This window comes from Rhipicephalus microplus, chromosome X (assembly GCF_043290135.1).
Source record: "Rhipicephalus microplus isolate Deutch F79 chromosome X, USDA_Rmic, whole genome shotgun sequence".
Classification (NCBI taxonomy): Eukaryota; Metazoa; Arthropoda; class Arachnida; order Ixodida; family Ixodidae; genus Rhipicephalus; species Rhipicephalus microplus.
Window position 1 is genome coordinate 225,774,180 of NC_134710.1, and position 24,476 is coordinate 225,798,655.

General features: G+C 46.5%; 1 protein-coding gene across 5 annotated transcripts in view; it reads right to left on the reverse strand.

Annotated features, from left to right (window-relative positions):
* The window catches only part of LOC119187516 (serine/threonine-protein kinase 31), a 280,654-nt gene that overhangs the window by 78,030 nt on the left and 178,148 nt on the right, over positions 1 to 24,476 (reverse strand). For all 5 annotated transcript variants that reach the window (XM_075878712.1, XM_075878711.1, XM_037435655.2 and 2 more), the window contains 2 exons: positions 16,389 to 16,652; positions 14,986 to 15,081 (listed from right to left, as the gene is read on the reverse strand). In XM_075878712.1, the coding sequence (XP_075734827.1) occupies positions 14,986 to 15,081; positions 16,389 to 16,652 (360 nt within the window). The remainder of the gene's footprint in view (positions 1 to 14,985; positions 15,082 to 16,388; positions 16,653 to 24,476) is intronic.

Sequence of the window (24,476 nt, forward strand, 5' to 3'; positions counted from 1 at the left end):
CGAGAAAACAGTCTTTGCCAGTTAAAAAAATACTCCAGCACGCATTACAGCATACCATGTTTCCGACAATGAAATGCTCTTTCAAAAGAATATATGGTGTATAGCGACAAAAATATTTTCAAATAAATAAAAATGTAAGAAATGTATAAATTTTGGTAGCCAGCTCACAAATAGTGCAATAAAAAACTATATATGCAAAAATATTCAAAACAAAGTAAATGAAAAATACACATTTTAAAGATAAATCACCCAGGAACAGTATAAAGAAAGTCACAATTTCGCTGCAAAGGCGAAGCAATGAACGTGATAGCAACAAATTGGAATGTCACGCGCAGAATGGCAAGCAAATTGAAACGTGCCCCGCATTTTTCACGCACAAATGATGCGCGAAATCTACTCATAGGTACAGATGAACGGGAATAAGCATCTCGGTTGTTACGGGTCTGGCTCTAGCGTTCGTGGAGAGCGGACGTGCTGTTCGAAGCTCCTGTGCTTGCAGGGAGACGCGTCGCGGCGTCTCGTGCAATGCTTCCCGTTTCTTCGCCTGCATCATGTGCATTTTTCAAGCGTAAGATTTTTCGCCTAAGTGCTAGTGATACCTTTCAACTCAACAAGTAAGTGGCCGTGACCTCACCGAAGCCAAGCTTCTCGCAGTGAGTTGATCTTTGGTCCATCCATGCGTGGGACTCCGACGCCCCGAGGCGGCCCCTACGCAGCAGCTGCTACTGCAGCGTGGTTCCCGCGTCCCGTACTACGGACCCGAAGCCGGCATCAGTGCGAAGAGCTCTCAGCCAACTCACGACACTGTGTCGATGGAAAATTCCACAACCACCGTAACGCCGTCTTCCAATGAGCAAGGTTCGTCTTCGGCGACGGAGAACGTCGCCAAGCGTTGCGCGGCAGTAACCACACCTGAGACACATACCGTGGTGCTTACATCTGATTCAGTTTTCACCAGTTCTCTTTCCGGACAACAAAATGACATTTTGACTGTGAATAGAATGGAGAGGATGCTGCCTCGAACTGTCCTGCTGACCACAACGATGACAATGCAGGTGGCTTTTGGAAGACCATTGTCAAGAAGCGACATGCCCGCAAAATGAACACCCACAAAGAAACCCAACCAAGCGAGAGCATCTCGTGCGTCTCTCAGCGCAATGTACGCAAGCAGAGTGGGAACTAGCATGTGCCTCGACTTCCTATACACGGTGAAAAGATCATTCTACGCCCACATGGAGGGCTTTGCCTGGATAGGTGGACACGCCCTAAACTCGCTGGCGCTCTCTGGAGCACTGCTGGAATGACTACCAAAGACCGCGAGAACATCATATTCCGACTGCGAACACTCCAAAACCTAGCGATCATCAGCACGCCCCAGTCCCATGTGGCCGACGCGTTATACAGGGTGGGGGAGCTGAGACTCGGCGAGCGTGTTTATCCCATCACCACATACCTTGCGGCTCCGGACAACTCTTGCAAGTGTATTGTTCTTGGCATCGTGCCCGGTACATCCTCTTCCACGCTAGTGAATGAACTTGTGGCTCCTGCAATCCAAATACTTCAAGCGTGCCCGATGGGTCAGACCAACAATACGTTGGTCACTTTCGAAGGATTGAAGGTCCCTCGCTACATACGCTTTTACGGGGCCGAACTGCGTTGTTACCCCCATTGCCCCCGACAAGTGGTTTGCAAGATTTGCCTCAAGCTGGGCCATCGGGATGACCATTGCCCTACACCAGACGTCATATGCCCGACCTGCGGCACCGACAACCCCACTCAGTCGCATCCGTGCGCTCCCCACTGCAAATCCTGTGACAGACCTCACCTTACGACGAATCCAAACTGCTCTGGGCGTGAGAGGCAAGTACTCAACAAAGCATGGGTGCGGAAAACCCTCGAAAAAGAACTGCGTGAACTCCAACCCTCCAGTGACCATACCGGGTCAAGCATGACAGCCGAGACCCGCCATTCACGCACCCCGACGGAAACAGAAGAGTCGCGCTACAAGAGTCGATCCAAATCGCGTCGTAAGTCAAAGACCCGCTCTAAGTCCCGGACCTGCTTCAAGTCCCGGACCTGCTTCAAGTCCCGGACCTGCTTCAAGTCCCGGACCCGCTCTCAATCCCGGACTCTCCTCAAGCTCGCTCTTGCTCCGGGTCCCGCTATTGCTCCGGGTCCCGCTCCTGCTCCTGCGAGGAATCACTGTGTTCATCGGAGGCGCGCGCTCCTTCCCCACCTACACGACAACCCTACACGAGGGCTTTGCAGAGGAAACCTGTTGGCAAGGAGGTACAGGCTTTATCCGAGCAGCAGCGGACCCCGGAACGGAACACAACCAAGGTGGCTCCTCGGGAGGTAAGTCAGGTAGAGGGTCCCCCAGAGCTTGCTCCGTTCTGCCAATCACTATCCACCACGTCCCCTCAGATCACTAAATCCTCGACCCCTGATCCTCTCGCAGAAATAGCACGCCTACGTTGAGAAATGGAGGCGCGTTGCGAACGCCTGCAAAAGCAAATGGACGCGCTGGTAGCAGAAATGGATACCAGTATGCAGGCTGCACTCGACAGGATAGAACGCCGCATGGAAATCCTTCAAATTGAGATGATGGAGTGCATCTAGTCATGTATAGAACGCACGCTCGCACGTACCACCACCGCCGTACCGACTACCGAGACTAAATTTGATCAAATCTCTCGGCCGTCAACATCCAATGCGAGTGCACAGCGCTCACACCCTTACACACGTCCTTCCGTTTCCTCCTGCGATGAAGATGGCGTCGCGTGACACGCCACGACTAGTGGTGTGGCAATGAAACTGCAGGGGATTCCGCCAAAAGCGGAGTTCCCTGCAGCAGTACGTAGCCGCATCCACTGACGCTCCTGATGTTATCCTCTTACAAGAACCAAATTGTCCGCCTTCTTTATCAGGCTACAACACGCTCTTGGGTGCCTCTCCTCTTGTCGGAGCCCTAATTTCGAAACATGTCACATGTCGCGTGCATACCACTAGTAGTGACATCCCTCATCAAATAATCGAAATAATTACGCAAAGCTCAAACATTGAAAGCTTGTTTTTACTAAACGTGTACAGTTCCCCCCAATCCCGTACACACTGCTTTCATCGCCTTCTCACGGAATTTGGGAGTTTTGGACAGGTTCGTGTGGTGTGCGGGGTTTTTAACGCTCCACATACTGTTTAGGGTTATGTCATGTCGCAGGCCAAAGGATCACGCTTGTGGAATAATATTTGTAACATGAGATACACTTTGCTAACTCACCCAGAGCACCCCACTCGTATTGGAAACAGTATATCAGGTGACACCTGCCCTGACCTCACCTTTGTACGCAATACGGGCCCGATGGTAGCGCATGGTCCTCTAGAGGAGCACCTTGGCAGTGACCACTACATTGCGGCTACCATTCTGCCACTTACTGGTGCCCAGAGGACCGAGCGGCGTTTACGCATTACAGACTGGGTCAAATTCAGAGAACGTCGCCGGGAGTCGCCTGAGGGACAAGGTTACGAGCGATGGCTTGACTCTCTTTCTCAAGATATAGAGGCCACCACGCGCACATTATATACTACCACCGAAACACCAGACATTGACCCACATTTGCTTTATCTTTGGGATGCACGGAGAGAACTGACATGGTTATGGAAACGCCAACGTCTGAATCGTAAACTGAGAAAAAGAATAGATCAAAATTACGCGGGAATCTCAAGAATACGCAGCGACCCTCACCAGAAATAACTGGCGAGGATTCTGCAACCGGCTTTCAGGAACATTAGGCACCGTAAAAACATGGTCGATTCTTAGAGCCCTCACAGACCCCACCACCATGAAAACAAAAACATTTCAACAGTTACACATCCTAATACACAAGTACCGGGACCACTCTGAGACTTCTCAGTGAGCTCGAAAAACATTTCATTCCGACAGGCCCAACACTGCATTACCCTGACTATCCACACGTAGGCGAGACAAAATGAATTGTTAGATACAGATATCACGGTTGAGGAAATACGGGTAGTGTTACAGGATCTACATCGTAACACGGCACCGGGAGCAGATCACATTCGGTTCACCACACTCCGCAACCTAAGTGATGCGGATATCACCCACCTCACCGGTATGTTCAATGAATACTGGCGCCAAGGTACACTTCCCCAAGAGTAGCGACACGCCAATATTTCGTTGATTCCCAAGCCGGGCAAACCATTTCAGGCTGAAAACCTACGTCCCATATTCCTAACCTCCTGCATTGACAGGCTGATAGAGCATGTACTCTTGCGATGTCTGCAGCCCTTCTTAGAACAGCAATCCTTCTTTGCGCATTCTCAATTCGGATACCGAGCTCATCTATCGGCCAAAGATATACTGCTACAGCTACGGGAGGAAGTCCTAGGGCCTCCAGCTACGGGAGGAAGTCCTAGGGCCTCCATCTCGCGCCCACACGAGAGCACTCATTGCTTTAGATTTGAAGGGGGCCTTTGATCATGTTGAACATAACCTCATCTTTCGCAATTTAGCCAAGTCGCATTGTGGAACTCGAATGTATAACCACATTCGCTCATTTCTTCGGGATCGTACGGCCACTGTGGGAATGGGACCGCAACGGTCTGGAACGATCCACCTTACAAGACCTGGGACACCACCGGGTTCCGTTCTTTCCCCTACATTATTTAATATCGCACTGGCAGGGCTTCCCCACTTGCTCGACCAGATCCCCAATGTCGCCCATGCTATTTATGCGGATGACATCACTATCTGGTCGACACGGGGCTCTGATGGAACCATCCAGGACCGACTGCAAAAAGCAACGGATACTGTCGTTGAGTACGCTAAAAGAGGAGGCTTGCAATGTGCTCCTCAAAAATCAGAGCTCATCGTTATTAGCTCCTGAAGCAGTAGCCCTCCTCCCCCAATTATTGTGCACGTGGATGGCATACCCCTACCACAAGTCCTACGTGCCCGCATCTTTGGACTACGTGTTCAAGCGGATCGCAAAGGCTAACTACACCGTTGGCCTTTTATTTCGACAAAATTACCAAATACTGCCCATGATCCGGCGGGTTCCAAATCGGCGCTCAGGACTTAAAGAAGAAGACCTCCTGTTCTTGGAGGAGGCCTGCGTGATCAGCTGGCTGACATATCACTTGCCCTTCTAGCGGTTGACCCAGTCGCAACAACTACGCGTAGATGCCATGATCCGCAAAGCGACAAAGCTGGCATTCCAAACTACACTTCCACATGTCTTCTTCTTGAATTGGGGACACACAACACACTAAGCGAGCTGCTCGAGGCAGATTGGGTCAGTCAGCACCAACGTCTCCTGCTCACCCCTACTGGCCGCAGTCTCCTCTCACGCCTCGGATATCCCGTCCCACCACTTGAGATTGAAACCCACCGCATTCCCTTATCGCCTACGATAATAAAATACTAACTGTTCATCCCTTACCACGTAACATGCACCCCCAGCATGACAAGGGCCGGCACAAATCCCGCGTACGATACCTCAGCCATATGCTCGAAGACATCCCCGAATCGCATACTCTATATACGGACACAGCCTGAACTCGAGAAGGTTATACCTCGGTAGTGTTAGATTCCCTGCAGGACTCGGCTGCAATGCATGGGACACATGCCGCTCACGGCGAAATTCTTGGAGTCGCTCTAGCGATACGATACGCTATCCGTGTTCACCATGAGGTCTACATATTGACAGTCTTGCAACAGGCATGTCAGGCCTTCGTATCAGGACACGGCATCCCAAAAGCGACCCACCAAATTCTCAATCAAATTCCACTAACCGAGTCAAACAGTACTTTTCGCATCCACTTACTCTGGACTCCTGGTCATGCCTCTCTGCCGGGCAATGAACGCGCACACACTGTTGCCCGCGAAATTTCCCTCCGGGCGGCCCTGCAAGGTGAGGCGACCATTTCGGAGTGGGGGGATCCTCTTCTCACTTACAAAGACATTCTTCGTCTCTAGAGGAACGTTTGTCGCACTCCAAGCACCCCACGGCCATCTTCTCACGAGAGGAGGCAGTAGCGCTACGCCAGTTACACTAAAACCTTTCCCAATTTAGTATCACTTCCTAAATTCTACCCGCAGTGCTATGCAGACCGTTGCCCCGGCTGTGTAAACTCGCCCACGACCTTCCATGTCTCGATCAAGTGCACTGCGAACATCTTTCCTCCCTTACCTGCTTCCCTTCACCCTTTACGTAACGAGGAGCTGAGGGATGATGCTCTCCGCGATGGACCTCCCGAGGTCCTCCGAGCTCTGATACAGCGGGCCCGGCTCGTCGCTGGAGTCGTCCTAGGGACCCCGGACTAGGGGTGCCTTCCACACCCTCCTTCTCCATGCTTTTGTGAATAAAGACGTTTCTCTCTCTCGGTTGTTACTTTGTCACTTTGCTGTGTTTGAAAAGCATGCCTTTTTGGTAAACGAAGGTTGTGCAACGATTCCAGTGACCTTTGTGCCCCATAACTACAACAGAATCGTTATAGTGCAACCCCACCGCCAGCAAGGACGTATGATCCTCATCACCGGGAGATAAGGGCACAGGAGAGTTTGTCCACTCCTCCTCAATGGGGGGGGGGGGGGGGGCAAAGTACACGTGAGAGATGAGAGCCGCCGCACGTTCATTGCGCCATCTTGCTGAGAATACTGAAAACACGATGGTTCCCCCTCTCCCGAGATGCCCAACATCAATGGTAAGTGGTAGATATAAATAACTTGCTGTTTGAAAGTTGAAGGAGGTTCCCCTTGATGGCTCAGTGGTTAACACGTCGCATTCATGACACAGAGGTCTGACGTTCGATTCTGTACTCCAGAGTATCTTTTCTCGATTTTTTTTCTTGTGTTTTTCATATATATAGATACGTATACATATACGGTACATGACATCGACGCCGCCGACGAAATCAAGCTCAGAGTGTCCATATAACTGCTATCGCAACAAAATAATCAATGCTGTACAAAATGTTTCTATTCACACAAAGAAAATTAGAACCGCGGTGCTGCTTCATTGCTCGTGCTATGCGGCAAAGCATTGCTTGGTTTTTAGAGAGACACAAGTGAACTTGTACACTTTCACGGTATTTTTGTGTGTGTGTGTATGTGTGTGATAAGAGCCCACAGGTATTCCAATATAAGATGGATGCCCGCGATGCAAATAATCCCTTTGTAAATCAGATATACAATGAACTTTGCTATTTTGTCTAGCATCACCTCTTTCCATGAGCCCCTTCACTTTGCATAGATTGGCATTTGAATATATGCATCAAAGCATATTTCTTTGCATGTGTGTACATTGTATTAAAATAAATCAAAATCGTGTGCAGTTCTAAAACATTTCGCGCTGCTTCGTAGTCAGGGCAACATGTGCTGCGGTGGCCTTTTCGCCGTGAGAGAATGGTCTTCCGCCGGCGCCCGGACATAGCGCCCCAGCAACATGTGGACCTTGCACGTACGCAGAGTAGCTATAAGATTGTGCAAACATCAGCAGCTACACACTTGCGGCAAAGGAGACAATTTGAGTCCGTAAACGCAACAAACTAGGCTTGTGCGAATAGTGAATTTCAGAGTCGAAGCGAATTCGAAGCGAATAGTGATTTTGGTCGAATAATTTCGAATCGAATTCGAATAGTATGTATGACATATAAAAAAAGGAATGTTTATCATGACCTAACTAACCTGCACGATATTTATTTTGAATTGAAATAGGGGCTCTATGCAAATGCCTTTTTTTTTCGTTGAAAAGAAGTCGAAACAACCTTAATTAGTAGTTTCGGTAGGACCCGAGTGATAACCTGTAAGATACATAACATTTTAAAATTTATTATACTTAAATCATATAAACCATCATAACAAGCTTAATAAAATGGATTGATTTGAGGGTAACATGTTCCTTTAAAGGGGCCCTGCAACACTTTTTCAAGTATCCATAGAGCCAATAAACATGCTTGTCGCCTCACAAATTTACCGCCGCAAAGTTTCTAGAATCAGTCCAGTACGAGCGGAGTTCCAAAAATTTGTCGCATGCTGCAATTGCATTCTCCATTTTCGTCCCGTCAAAAGATCTGGAAGCTAAGTAGAGAAGGATGGCACGAGAATAGAAAAAAACGTCATAAGCGCCTAGCGACCTTGAGCATCTTCTTGCTCTCTTTTTTTCTTCGAATACGAGGCCTTTCAGTGCGATCATGCGCATACTTGTCGACAAGCGGCGACCTCACGCGACGGTCCGATAACGACGAGCGCGCCATGCTCGAATCAGCCAATGACTGTGACCAGAGCCGTATTTTCTTTCTTGGCTGTGACAAGTGATTTTTGAGCTTGTAGTGTCATTTGCTGAGGGAAGAGAGCAATTTTTAGCTTTGAAAATTTATTGTGAAATTCAGGCCGCATGCTGCACAATAATACTTGCCTCGCGTGTTCTTGGTAGCCTCCACTACCGATCGGCAGCGTTTTCTGACCATGCTCAGCAAGTGTTGCAGGGCCCCTTTAAATCTGAAGGAAGGCTTTGCGGCAAAGCAAATTTCTCCTGCGTAGGTGCTTTCACGGCTTTGCACTACTACATTGCAGTGAAACCACCTTTACAAGCGGACTAATGAACATTTATTTGTTTATTGTGAATACTTCGAAAATATTCGATAATTTAAATTCGAATCGAAGCGAATTCGAATACTCAAGCATTCGAATATTCGCACAAGCCTACAACAAGCCCATCAACGGCTGTGGATGTCTCAGACTGATAAAATAACATTGCCATAAAACCTGGAGCTGAGGTGCTGTCATCCTCACACTCTAAGCTAGTCCTCACTCAATTCAGGTGGGGTTGCAAGACAGTTTCAAGGGGCGCATGTTTTTTGCAGCGCAGGTGTGCACTTATGTGTGCTTGACGACCCCATAGGAGCGACGAGCGACACCAGTTGCGGCCCTGTGCCAGACATAACGATACAAATGAAACCAAAGCTGCTGGAAACTGGTTGAGAAGGCCACCTCCACACTTTCTTCAGATATACTTTTTTGTGGAATAAATTTTCCCCGAATCCAAGCAACAGCTTTCTATTGAATGCCTGGCATAGATTTTTGCCAATTAATACTGCTCAACACTGTCAGATTGCGAAGCTGACACCTTAACTTGATAGTAGACTTGCAAAGGTTCTTTTGATTACAGAACTTTGATGCTACTGTAGCGTAACTACGATGGGCAATTTCTGTCTTGTTCGCCAGCCAGGTGAATTTTCCCACAACTCATGCACAATGGTTTGCGCAAAACTCAAAGTGATTCTGAAAGTTCAGTGGCTTGACTAACTACTAAACAGTGCTGGGTGCGCGAAAAACGTATTCAACATGCCGAAATCGAAATGCAAACCGTCAATCACTGGTGATCAATTTGAATAGGGTGGTAAAGAAAGATTTAATGAGATCAGCCTGTAATTTTCTCAGTTTTTTTTTTTTCATCTCCAGATTTGAAAATGGGTGTAATGTTTTCTATGTTCCATTCTTGGGGAATAGGACCAGTTCCGAGGTAGAGTTCATAAATGATACTTAAAAATATGTAGCAATAATGTCATGACAACCTGAGGGCTACTGGACATAGTCCATCAGGTACAATGGCCTTTGTTACGTCTAAGCGGAGTAATAATGCATCAACACCACTAACATCAATTTGAATGTCTGGCATCATATTGCTCTGGGTGGTATTGTCAAGAAGTGATGCCTGCTCGGTAGTTTCACGCTAAAATACTTATTGAAACATTCCGCCCTCTAGTAGCCTGACGTCACGGCTTAAAGGAACATTAAAGTCAAATAACAATTTACGTCAGAGTGAAAGCTCAATGTATGACAACATCCAAAACGACAATATTATCAACAACAGTGCTCTACTTACCCAGAAATTAAGGTAAATGCACAAGAACACAAGCGCCACAGTAGGACATTTTCAAAATGATTCTCGTGACATCAGACAGACCGCCTACAATAATTCACTAGTAATCGATCTAACTACACTAAAGAAAAAACCTTTCGTGTATCAAGGGACGCAATAAAATGCTGCTTGTTCATTTCTGAAATTTCGGCGGTTCTTTTTTCATTTCATGAAAAAAGAACCGCCGGACGTTACTATGGGGGATGGCACAAGTGGTTCAAAAATTCAATTTTCGCGTAAATACACACGACAGTTGGTGCCATCTAGCGGGGCGCAGTTGAAACGAAAATGTCTGCAATCTCGAAGCCAATGGCAGGAAATTTATCAATGGCCGTTGTTGCTCCTGTGGCTCCCGCTGCTTTCGGTCTGCTGCTACTAGTGCAGTAAAGCCGGGCAACATTGTGCATCGCAACAGTGAAGTGAGACTGTCCGGTCGGTCCGCTTCTTGAGGCGGCCAATTTCAAGTGCACTAACCCGATGCGGAGCACTAAAACGTGATTTTATTTCAAAATAGGCCCTTCCTTAGCACAAAGTACATAACACTGCGAAATTTCTGGACCACCATTTCAACAATCAACATCGACTTATTAGTTGGCGTTAGGGTCCCCTTAAAGCAAGTATAGATATTTCTTCTTTTTTGGTTTTGCTTTACATATTCAGGGGTGGAAGCGGGCTTCAGTCTTTTGGAGCAGCTTTGGGAACAGGAATAACACGGTTTTGGAGCAGCTTTACAGCAGTAAAAGGGGCATTTTGGAGCAGCTCTTGAGCATCAAAAGGTGTGTTTTGGAGCATAAAATTTAGTTTTGTAGCATATTTCTTGGGTAACACATCACTGCTTATTAGAATTTTCGTTTTCTCTTTGCTTTCTCATCAAAACAAAAAAATTCAGTGGTTTTTACTAAGCATTTAATGATGATCAAGTGACCAAAGCCACACTTGTGCCAAATTAATATACATATATACTCACTCTCACACACACACACACACGCACACAAACTTGCCCTATACGTTCCTTCGCATTATTGCCGATTTTATCTCATTATTATTGTGTCAAAACACGGAAAAACGAGATCTTAAGTATATACTTCTTACCCTTATTCATTAACCAGGGTCTCATACTGGCAGACTTGGCACCTTAGGTTGTACTTGAGGGACTATTGGTCAGCTGCCAGCTCGTAATAAGTTCACTTGCTACGTGACGCCAAACAGGCTCATAAAGAGTGTGCCAAACTCGCTGCCATGGGTACAGGTGGCGCTGACTAACACTCCCACGTTTAAATTCACATATAAACCAAACCAAATAAAGTGTCTGGGGGGATAGCCGCCGCGATAGCTCAGTGGTAGAGCATCGAACGCATTATTCGAAGGTCGCAGGTTCGGTTCCTGCTCACGGCAAGTTATCTTTTCACCCACTTTTCTTTCTTCACATTTACATTACAATAGGGTCTAATAACTTCCCCTATACATTCCTTGGCATCATTTTCTGTTAGATCTCATTAAGGGGGAGCCCACTTCCAAACATCGTCGAAAGCTGCCTCCACATGCCTGACAAGCCTTCCTTTCCATTTTATGAGCGCTTGTCAGACAAAAAGCTGTTAGGGCCATGTCAGCGTGGGAAAACCCAAAACAACAATGAATGCCTGCATTCAATGATCTGGGTGCTGGCACCAAAGGAACAGCATGCTTTTCTGCTCACAGTGGAGGCAGCTGTGGCAGAAGCAGTGCTCAAGTTCAACGCAGGCTATGAAAGGGCACTAAAAGACACGAAAAAGCTGAGCCTATATTCCAGCTGGCAAAGCCGCAGCCGCATGGTTGAAAAGAATCGATGGCGCACGGCAGCTTCAGCCAAGAAGCGACAAGCAACTGAAAACATGCACCCGTGCCTGAAAAAGCACCACACAGGAGCTCACAGTCAAAAGGACTACAGTCGAACCCCGCTACATTGAAACTGAAGGGGCGCGGAAAAAATTTCCTTAAAGCGAAAATTTCGTTGTAGTGAAATAGAAAAAACATAGCCGATCTGAACTAGCAAAACAAAGAAACGTTTATTCTCAAAATTCGAAATGTGTCCGCCGCTTTTTATTCTATCCCAGTAGCATCACGACGCGATTCTCACCCATGCATACGATGGTCATGGTGAAAAGCACGCTGAAACAGTGACTATAACCGCTTTCGTGAACGAACCAAACAGTTACATTAACTAACGCCTCCTGAAAAAATTATGCCTGGAACGTGAGCCGCGAACGCACTGCCCTACCCTCTGATTTACCCTCTGATGACAGAGGCGAGCAGTCTCACGTGGCGGCTGGTCGCAACACAAGGCAGGAGGCATGGCCTCCGAGATGGCGTGCTGGCAGGAGACTCCTAACTGAAAAGAGAGCGACGTTCCAGGCATAATTTTTCTAGGAGGCATTCCATTAACATGTTAACGCCAGCAGCTGTCTGCCGTCAAAACGCCGAGATGGCAGCAGGATATCAAGAAGCGGCGACTTTTGCTTCATTTCAAGCTATTCTTATCATCCATCACTGGCGGCTAGCTGATTTTGTTGATAATGTGGACGAACAGCTTCTCCGACTAGTTACCACACTCGCCAAGCGCGAACAAAATGTTAACCATTAGAATCGGAAAAGGCAGCATTGCGCAGATGCACCCAGCAGCTGCGCGAAGGAAACCATGAACTAAGCAACTGAGCTTCAGCTTTGGATCGTCTGTGGCTATACAGTAAACCCAATTTTTAACGTTTTGATGCATTTTCAGAAACTGAACATGCATCAAAATACTGGGTTTACTGTATAGCAATAATATCTGAGCCTGGAATCGCATTGTGAAATTTCCATGAAGCGGAATGGCAGAAGAAAAAGTGTTCGTTGTGGCGACAGTATTTATGCATTGACTACTATGGACTGCTGACGGGGAACCGTGAATTTTTCGTTGTAGCGGGAATTTCGTAAAAGCAACGTTCATTATAGCAGGGTTCAACTGTATATGCCCGGTGCATACTGAGAATTTCCAAGTGTAGTTACGTAAATGAATGAGTTTTGTTTGTTTTTCTCAGTTTTCTCAAAACACGCTCTTTGGTCACTTTACTAGTTTGTCGGGTTGATATCGTATAAATAATTGTCAACATAAAGCCAAATCTGTGTATTACAATGTGCTGAGAACAAAATTTCCATTTGCTGCCCATATAAATTTAAAAGGTATTAAATTTCTTTGCATGCGATAGCCATGACATGACTCCTGAACTTTTACCATTTACAGAATCACTAGTTCTTTAATTTGAAATCTGCTTGCAGCATTGCACTTATTGCTAATTCCACTGTCTAGCTACGCAATAATATTCACTTTTTGATGAGCACTTTTTTTTCTATTGTCTCCGAAAATAATAGAGTGGCAGCATTGTATATCTTCTTAATACCTATAATAAAAATTTTTGCACATTTGAAATCAGCCGAAAAAAGGACATGGACATGTATATTTTCTTCATGCTTGGTTTAAAAATGCAGAAAATATCTCAACACACTATGTCCCTCCTTTTAATATGCGGAGGCAGATTGAGCACGTTTACCTCAAAGCACGTTAACGTTCTAGATACCATTGCCATATGCGAAGCATTTTTTACAGTTCCCGTTGTTGATATAACTGCAAAAGTCTTCGACACGTCAAAACGATATGGTCATACTCGCGTGAACTGAAGGTGCCACTCGGTCATAGAGCCAATAATCAAGCATGTGTTTCTTTCTGCGTGGGTACGGTTCATTAAAGTAACGAATGAAAGGGCAATTTAGACCATGCTTTTTTTTGTGCGTATCACACCGAACACGTAGCCCTAGTGTCAATGTTGCAGGGTCGTCTATTTTTCGTCGAAAGAAAATAACTTCGATGCGACGGACGCCATTCCCGTTTGGCCAAGAAGACCTATGCATACCCTGCTCGAATGACGGGCCCATCTCGATCTTGAAATTCGATGTCAGTGCTCCTTTAAACTACGTCTTTTGCTATCAATGATCCCATTTGCTCAGTTTTGTATGCAGCTCTAGCCGAAAGCAGCGTCGCTTTGACTGGGTGAGTGCTGGATGCGCGTGCACTTTTGAAGTTCTGTCAGTTCCATCGTCGCCATACATAATCGTGTCAAGAATGACCACGGTTTTGTCCACAATGGTTGTGGCAAACGATAACCACACTTCTGACAGTGGTTATCGCTTAGCATGCTGAAAGCTGCGTACTCCCGCATTTCCCAGCTATCACTCGGTTTTTGCACCAAAGTTCTGGTTATCGGTCATATTGCGGTAAAGTGTCCGAAACACATGAATTTCAGCCCGTTTGACACAATGGGATTCAGCGGAGGACTTCACGAATTCGTAGCAGCCATTTTCGCATCATCGAAATACTATTGTATGCCACATAAACGGCTCCTAAATTGGTTCATATGAATAGCATTGGGTTGGATTTTAGTAAAATTTTTCAAATAACACATAGAAATCTTGCTTTTCGGGAGATTTTTCGGCCAAACGTACAACTGTACAAAATGGTAGAAATCCGGGAGTCTCCTGGGTAATCCGGAAGACTTGGCAGGTATGCTACTGTATCACGGGGAGCAGATTGTGCCCGTTCTGTCACTGTACCACGCTGCATATCCTGGACCCCAGAGTAGTTTCGAAGTGCTCATCGGAGTCACCACTACGTACTATGGGGCGGTTGTACGAGAGTCAGAAACTTTTCTGCACTTTGGTCAAAAGAAAGAAATGGCTTTGCGATGGGCACTATAGGCAATATGTTTTGTGGCGCTGAGTTTTTTCTTTTGTTGGCAGCGGCGCATGTCAGGAGATGCATGTTCGTAGCTGGTGGTTAATGCGTAGTGCCTTTAATGCATAGTTATGCCTCCGTTCCCGGCAAATACATATTAACAGGGTTTAACTGTAATGAGGTTTCACTACAGCACAAATTTGAATGGCCAGTTTCAGATAAAATATGAACACCAAAGACAACTAGGTTTTAAACATCCCTCAGTCATTAATTTTACTTTGAAAATAATGCAATGATCACCAGAAGCTGCTCCTCTTCAAGGAAGACACCTTGAAGCTTGATACGCTCAGCATGGATATCTGCAGCGACCTTCTCTCTTTCAGCTTCATCACAGGGCTGAAATCGCATCATAGAAAAATCACTACCCACCCCCGAAGCATACGACAAAAGCAACATAATTTGGGTGTAACAAAATTGCAGTAAAACATCAAATCAAACTCTGTTATTTCAAAATGCCAATTAATTTGAAATATTTCCACGGTCCCATATTATGTAATGCAAGCCTGAGCAGATAATTTGAAGCGGTGGTCAGCACCAGTCCAGCAATTCGGAAACTTTTGATGTCATGTGCTAATTTCAGATCACAATTTTGCCACAATTAAGAGCCACAAGGCAATGCAATGTAGCAATACTAATGACTGGCAGTTGAAGCACCCTCACTTCGCTACTTACAAAACAAAAGAAAAAGAGAAAAAAAAAAAGGGGGGGGGGGGGGGGTCTCCTTGTTGGCTGAAATGTGCACCTGTGAAAAACAAGATGTGCACAGCGGTGATGCGTGGCTAGCACGTTGCATGCTTATTGCACTGTCAGTGCGTCATAGTTTGACCATTCTTTTTGTGAATATAAAGGATTCCATAAATGACAGTTAGCCGGAATTAGTAATGTATGGAAAACTACAATTATAGCTAGCTCTAGCAATTTGCGCACTTGCACTGCAGGGGGCAAAATGCCTGCATCACCCAATTCGAAAACTCTGTTTGAAGGTTTCAATGATCATGTTTTCCAGCCAAAACACATAGGGAATTTCGTCAAACTGCCATAATCAAATTCTTTATTTCACCAGAATAAATAGGTGAATAGAGACATCATAAGGTGCTGACGCAACGAGAAGCAGGCAACATGCTGTCCATGCGTCACTACTGTGTTGCAGTGAAGATGTCTTGTTTTTTGCAGCCCACATTTCTTCTTGTTCTCTCTCTTTTTTTTTAGATGGCAGCAGCAAGGTTTGCTTTTCTCGTTTGTTTGCGGTGAAATTGAGACCAGGTATGGAAGGAAAACATTCACTTCGGAGCCACAAACTAGCCGACAGAGCAAACGAGTTCTTCGAATAATTTTAAGTTTCTCGCATCCCACTTATTGTATGTTCTCTTTATTTGTAGATTTCTCATAGTCTCCGTGACTTCTAACTAGGAGGTTTTGTAGTATGAGTGGTTCAATGTTGAGAATAAGATAAAACACAGGATAAAGTGAAAAATAGGAGTAAGGGCAGTGAAAGAGACAGATGACAGCCCCAGAATCACTGCCAAATTACCCACATTACTACATCAAGATTATGTGGACATGGAATTAAAAAAAAAGTTTGTGCTAGAAACTGGTAGTTTACACGAAAAATTAAAAATATACTGATGGTTAATCAACTTTACCTCAATGTCCTCCAGGTCAGCCAAACGGTGTCGCAAAACAGATTTAAGCTTGCGCAAACTGCACTGTAGTTGGCAGGCTTCTACAGCTTTTCGTTGGCTATTTTCAGAGTTGTGCTGCCCACAATCCAAGCTAAGCTCTTTAAGCAGGCTGCTATAGCGATCTTCGGTGGAAGCAAGATTAGATGCACTATTTAGTCTTCTCTGAAGTTCTGTCCTCAGCTGCCGAACAACAGTAGCAAGAGGACCACAGCTGGCAGAGGACATCTGAAATTAGAAAGGACAGGGAAGACATGTCTAGAACTTACCCAGAAATGCAGCTGACTTTTCACTTTTTGAAACAGACTTCAGAGCAGAAAAATTACTACTTTGAAGCAGCTATAAGTGCTTTCAAAGGAGAAATGCTCATTTGGAGCAGAAATTGGTGTTCTAGGAGCAGATGGGAAAATAATCTAAACAACTTTTAGAATTCAAAGCATCACCAATGTGTTAAATAATAATACTATTTATATTGAATGACATTTCAAAGGCAACAATCAATGTAACTTGTAAAAAAAGAACAATCAGAATGATGCTTCGGTATGAAATGCACCATGAAATAAGCTATATACAGGCGCGAGATGGCCGAGACCGAAATTGGGAGCAGTTGGCGACATTTCATATGTCAATTGATTGATATGTGTGTGATAACGTCTCAAAACCACCATATAATTATGAGAGACGTCATAGTGGAAGGCTCCAGAAGGTATTTATTATGTGGTCTTGAGAGCTTGAAAAGACAAAATTTTTAGCAACTTGGGGGCACCAGTGCATATATAATTTGGCTTATAACACACGACACTGAAACAGATTTTACGGGAAGTTCTTGAACAGCTTATCGCCAGGTATGATCTGCACTAACTTTTTGTAAAATGTAATGTAAAACATACCTCCTGACCTATCTAGCTCTTCTAACAAACATGTGCAATAATATTTAAGAAGGACTTTGTGAAAAACTAGGTTCACCAAAAACATTTAAAAAGCGAGATGCAGCACAGTCAAAAAGAAATCCAAAATTGTGATTGCTCAAGAATCGTAGTTGCGTAACAGTGGGCCTTCGCTTAAGAAAAGCCTGACATGCTAGCATCGCCCCCCCCCCCCCCCCCACCACTGTATGGCAAGCTTATAACAGACAACAAAAGCAGGCTACACCGCCGTTCACGGCCACCTCGTGCGGGACCACCTTCAAGAGTGTGGCGCGGGAGCTAAGAAACCTCGCAGCACCGCTACTCTCGTGAAGCGCATGCGTATGACCCTAAGAGATAAGGGAATGGTGCTGATAACGCCTCTCCCTCCGAGCAACCATGTGTTATTATTACGGCTCCTGTTGGCCTGTTCTATTTTCTTTATTATCGTAGGTCATCCCCGTCGGCGTAGAACTCCCGATAATACATCGATTTGTGATTGCCGCCCGCGCCACTCCATGACTCGCGTAAAAAGCACTCGCACCATGCTGCGTAGATAAGAAATTTGTGTCCACGCAAACGAATTGCTGAACGTACAGAAGCTGGTTTGGATGCAAAAAAAAAAAAAAGGGAAAAGAATGAAAAAGAAGCATGCCAGTCATACTGCGGAACAGCCGCCGACGAAAACACTGGTCGAATGTAAAGCTAAGCCCAAAAGTTTGTGCGGAGCCAGCAAGCAGCGATGTCTTTTAAAGCGCTTGTTGAGAGTTTCGATAACACAATGGAGCACTGGGCAAATGACCGTTTACCAAAACTGTGCCACGTAATCGCCGATGCATCACGAATCAAGACAAAAGCGCCGAGGTGCCCGTTAATATTGTTTAAAATTGTTTGAACGCGCATTCTATCACCACGGCCTCGCAAAAGAAGATGGAAATGGGTCTCTGGCTACCTGCAGACACCAATGTGCGGATTTCGCATGCGATGGTTTTTTTAAATGCAAAATGCATTAAGAACTTGGTTGTCTAAATAAATTAGTAGCTAATGGGCGTAAACCATGCGTGGGTTGCATGCATTTGGTTGCTCACGGAACCCAGTTTAAAAACCCATGTGCAGGCGCCAGAGCATCCAGGAGACGTGTCGCATGCAAGAGAATAACTCCACGTTTAGTTACTCAATTAAAGCAAATGCGCACATGTAGTTGACCGCATTGCACGCAGCAGCGTACAATGCGGTCAGCATATTAAATATCGCACAACAAAGAATGCGAGAGTCAACCCAGCTACGCTTGGCACTCGGTTAAGGAGGCTAACTCGGTGGTTTTCGTTCAGCAACAATTGCACCAGAGCACACAGCTTAGCTATAGTAGAAGCAGCATGCTCGATGCATGGCAGTCCATTTTTTCAAGGTCACATATATTTGCAACAGTTTAGAGGAGATTATGCTGGCACCATGGAAGCCTTCATCACCAGAAAGGTGCAGAGTAGAAAAAAAAAAAAAACACGCTTGGGTGCGTCTTACTTTCTTGGTATTCTCGACGCTGCGCGGAAAATTATGCAGCCAACTCGGCCTTTTTTCCCTACTGAAGCTGAGGTTGGCATGAAATTTCTAGCTTTCGAAGCTGTTTTGTAGCAGCTTGGCACAAGAAAATGGAAACGTATCAAAAATGTACCATATGCGCAGCTGTCTCGCCCCTATTTAAAATACCGAAGCTGTGGCGCACATGAGACTAAACTGATAAAGTTGAGTACCCCATAACAGCAGTAATCACAGTCAAATTTAACTGTTGCCAAAGCAGTAGTTGATAATCGATTCAGACCAAAGCATTGTCACATTTCATCCAAATGGCCTGTCTGTCAAGTTTAAAGAACTGCTGCATGAGCTGTACGTTTGATATACCAGTTCTTTCTGCATAAATGATATCAGAACTGATAACACTGGATACACACATACCAATTTAATAGTACACAGAGGGCTATCTTTTTCCTTTCCTTTTCTAAAGGCTTGATAGTAGGCCACATGGCAAGTCCCTGGTGTTCATTTTCTCATTACCATTTCAGAGCAAGTTTGGAACAGCATGTAGCTACATTTCTCTTTTGAAGCAGTTTCGAGCAAATGCAGTAGCACCTCCATCACTGCTCACCTCTAAAATTGACTTTTTGTTTTAAAGACATGACCATTCCAAGCAGGCACAAAACTGTTGAATACCTACAGTCGTGCTCAATATGAGTTTGAACATGCAGTTTGTACTCAAAATAGTGTCCACACTACGAAGTGGGACCTATATGCTAAAAGCACGTCTTTTTCGATCCTTTCTTTTGCTTCGCATGTGCTGCTGCTACACATTTGGAATACATAGATTTTTCATGCACCAACACTTTTTTTTAAATATGATTTCCTTTCAAAATCGGTGCGCCCGCTTTCACTTGCGCATCCAAGCACACGCGTGGTATGACCAGTTTTAGTATCGTCCTTTGGGCAATTATCGCTTCTTGCAACCGCAAAGCTGATGGCTGTTTGTTTCCAATTTTACAAAAGGTGACTGCTTGTTACTCCTGCTTATTGCTTTGCAGGGCGCGATTACATCTGTTTTTATGCAGTGTTAAATTACAGAAACGATGCTGCTGTGATTTGAGTTTCCCGTTTTGGGGACATCTAAAAGCTCAGCCCATCTTGTTGGAAATAAGACAACGGATCATTATACAGATCAACCTGCCTGTAATAATCTATATAGAACGAATTCAGCAATATTAGTAAGTTTTCAGATTACTCGTCATTACTTCGGAGGAGCACATGCATTTGCGACCCACCCTTTGTAACAAAGTGGCAGCAAGAGACATCCTTGATACAACCAATTTTCGCCACCAACAACATAAGAATTTCGCACCGAACTCAGAAATTTTGTTTGACCATGCATTCTTTGCAGTTCAACCAACGACGACGAAGCAGCGGCATCACGCAAAGTGCACAGGCTGACACCCCTTGAGCGCCAGCATTGCCGCCATTCACGCCACTTCGGGTGTAAGCTTGGATGTGTCCTCGCTTCAAAGCAAACAAAATGACTTGAGTTGGCAGCGCCACTGTGTTTGCAGCAGAATTTTCTGAACTGCCCTATGGCTCCCTATGACATTCATCTTTTCACTTTTTTTTTTTAATGCAGACAACCACAATGTCACTGCCACAGGAGATGCGAGGGTACGTTGCCGGAGCCAATCTAGGAGGCCACGGCTACACCGTGACGAAGAAGGGTCCTCCGAACGTTCAACAGAGCAAAGATTTAACAGTTTCACCGCAAAGCAAATGAATGTGATAGCAACAAATTGTTAAGTTATACAAAGTAAGGCACGCTGCTAACTCTTACGGTGTGATAGCACATAAGTCTACGAAACGCTGGTGGAAAAAAATACTGCCACTCCAGTCTGTACATACAAGCTGTGCACCGATTCTTGACAAGATGGCATGTGCACCCTCCAAATCGAAAGTCCACTTTCGCAGCTCGAGTGACCGCTAGAGGAGCAGGAGTGATGTTGTCCCCTCTCACCCATATGTCGACCGTGGCACTGCGCTCGAGTCTCTCGGGACGTTTTGCGTGCGTGTCAGAAGTCAGAGGGACCTCTCCGGACAACGAAGGGTGAGCGCACGTTTTCTTACCGTGCGTCGGCTCCCTTTGTTTGGAGCTCGCTTGGACTTCGACAACGGCGCCTTGTGCCTGCGGCGAACGCTTACCTTTAGTTGCCCCTTCCGAGCGCTAGGCCAAAGAGTGGTGCAGTGTGTTCGCGCGTGGTTGTACTGCGCCAAACCGTGCTTCTCGAAGCCAACGTGAGCAGAGTTTGCCCTTGCTCGAGCGATTGGGCCCTGTTGCCCCTGATCGTGATAGCACGCAGCATAGCCGTGAAGGCCCGTTTTCCTTAGCGGCATGTCACACCGTGAATCCCTTTTGCCCACGGAGAAGTACTCACGGCACCCTTTGTGTTGTACTTTTCACCCGTGGCGTGGATAAGCCTCGTTTACTTTCCCGCCGCCTTTTGCAACAGGCTTTGTACTACTGTATTTTTGGTGTTGCCACAGGCAATAAATAAAGTGTTTCGTCTTGTTCAGAGCAGTACTGTGTACTTTCCAAGCTGTGCTTGTTGCCCTGGCTGTCCAAAGTCGCATTTGCAGCGGCATTAGTCACGCGAGAAGACAGTGAACGTGGCCCTGCCGCTCGCTAAGACTGAACCCATGTCAGGGGGGACCAGCGCTAGATAGGTGGCGCGCCGAAAAAGAGAACCTGGTGGAGAGTCACGACACAACTCAGCTGCTCGCGCACAGACGACTGGACACAGTGTGCCCCTCTGAAAGCATGCGCGTGTGCCGCTGCCGCATTTAATTTTGGAATGAACAGCTTGAGAAACATTGTGCCAGTAATACTGCACTGTGGTTTAGAAAATTAACTTTATCCGTAGGCTACTCTCACATAAAAGGCACTAAAAAACGGAGAGAAGCCCTGCAAACGGACTGCGTCTATGCATATAGAATCAAAGGGACAGTGCTGTGCCGTGATGGCAGCTCCCTCGTCCTCATTTTCTGGTTGCGTGCTGGGTTTTGGGCTAATGCTAGTACTGGCTGACATGCCCCCATTCATAAGTCCGTGTTGTCCCGATACCATAGGCCATATTTTGCATAATATGCTCGTTTTATTTCCGGCACGACGCGGTTCGAACTCTACTCTTTAGCCCCGATTTCCACTGGTGGCTGTCCTCAGTATATAATAAATATAGCAGTCACGTGCCGTCCGGTTCAGAAACAAGCCTGACAGTACTAGACAGGAGAGCAAGAGCAGAATTTCGCTAGCCTGACCGCTTGGATGCAATGCCACCCCCTCTTTCTACGTCCTCCCTCTTTTTATGTATGGTTGCACTAGAATAGCAGTACTGCCAGCACCCTTTGGTTTTGTTTTGGCGATGCGCGCACGCACCGCCTCTATCAACCGCCACTCTCGTCTTCGGGAGCAGCTGAGAAGTGTGCGCTCTCACCGCCAGGGTGGTCGTGGAAACTTCAGCACTGGTTCCCTAGTCTAGGCCGTAGTCTTTCGGAATATGCTGTACATGACACTGGCACCCAACGCAGTATTAAAAGCTTTTGACTTCTCCAAGTGAATCAGTTCACCTGTGTGATTCGGGCTCGCCACAACATGTATGCATCATGGCATTTTTGTACGCAGATCTTTTTAGAAGGATGTCGCGCTGCTTAACAAGGTCTCCATCGACGGCCACCTTTGCGCACCCTTACGTGTATCGCCCCCCTGTTGTGGTGAACACACATGGCGCCTATCTGCTACCTGTGGAGGTGGAGAGTAGTTTTCGAATGGGCCCGTTGCCCTACCCGAACGGTACGCAAGAGCGCCGCCGACTGCTAATGCGCCCTCTGGCAGAACTGAGCTCGCAGTCGGTTCCCTGTGGAATTTATGGGCCGCAGGCTTTGGCCCTCGCCGACTTTTGTCCACCGTCAGCTGTGCAACCAACACTTCAAATGCACGCTGAGCGGGCACCTGAATTGTCGACGGTGGCAGCACCAAGAGCGCATTATCTTATACAGCAGGCAAATCCTACGAGGAGCCTCTTTTCCTTTGGGAATGACGTGCAGGGCGGTGGTCCTTTTGAAACCGCACCCCTCATCGAGCTGAAACACTGTTTACCTTCGCACAATCATGCCGCAAAGCATCAACAGCGTCCTGTAAAGCAGGTGTGGCTAACGTGATAGCTGATGCACTATCTGGTGCCACCTGTTGTCTGCTTTCGATGCGACAACCCTGATCCCGGTGCGACAGCCATTAGCGGTGCCTTAGCACAAGCAAGCTTTAGGGACGAAAATGCAACTTCACTGCCGTTTGGGGATGCCAAAAGGGCATCCCCAAGCAGACGAACCTTGACTGCTATCCAAGTAAGCGGCACGGCGAAGCGGCTGAGTGGGGGAGCTTTCTGAAGGCCACGATGCAGAGAGTGAACCCATGACGCTGAGGCAAGCGGCGGTTGCTGCAGTCCTGACTAGGCGCAATACCTGACTCCCCCCCGTGGGAGAATGGGAATCCCTTTCAGCAGCGAAGAACCACTGAAGGCTCAGCAAGGCGATCTGTTTCAGGTCTTAGAGAGATGGAGCGTCGTTACGCTGCCTGCCTCGCAGGGGGCGTTGATAATGACTGTCTCAGAGAGACAGAGAGCTGTTATGCTGCTTGCTCTGCAGCGGGTGTGGATAAGGGGCTAGAACCAGCGTGTGTCGCTGAGTGCTCAGCGGATTAATTTTTCTGGACCATGATGGGCTCCTCCTGATGTATATAGCCCCCAACCAGAAGTCTGCGGACCTGTTTAGGGCGGTTATGCCCAAAGTCTGAGAGCCACACGGTTAATTGCGATCCTCTCCTGACAAATCCACGGCCAGTCACCTGAATGGCTCGCAAGTATCGTGCCAGGCCATGTCACATGGCCCGGCACGAAGCGTGACATTTATCCCTATTGCCGTGCCTGTCATGTCTGACAAACGGTAGAACCAAGTGGTGGCAAGCTGACCGGTCTTATGAAACCGATTGTCAGTGAGCGTCCGTGGCGCATACTTGCTGGAAGAACACCCTTTTAAAAAAACTCCGTCGTGCCCATATCACAGATCTGAAACCCTTTGCATCATGGTCTGAGGAGCTCGCGATAGTGCCCAGCGGTACTTCGCGCAAGAAACGGGGCACATCCAGGGCGGCAGACCGCATTCGGACTTCGCACCGGTATAATATGAGGAAGCGGTCACCTTGTAATTTCACGCTGGACGACAGACACTCTTTTTCCACGACCGAAGGCCCTCAGTTTACCCTCTAGGCTCAGTATAGGTTAGCCTCTTTACAGCCTGTTCTCGTAAAGAAGTCAGCTACACCCAACTTATTGCCTATATTTCTGTTTAAGTGTTCATGTGTATTTTTATGTTCTTATGGCCAATTACTAAGTGTCTTTTTGCTCTCTCTAACTTTTTTTGTGTTTTTATTTCCTCTATGAGAGAAGGGAGTTGTGAATACTGGTGCTTATGCGGCGGGGAAAGCAACGAGCGATACTTTGTGATTTCGCTCATGCGCAAGCTTCAGAAGTGTATGTGTGCGTGCTTCTGTACGTGATGCTTCCGTGCATGC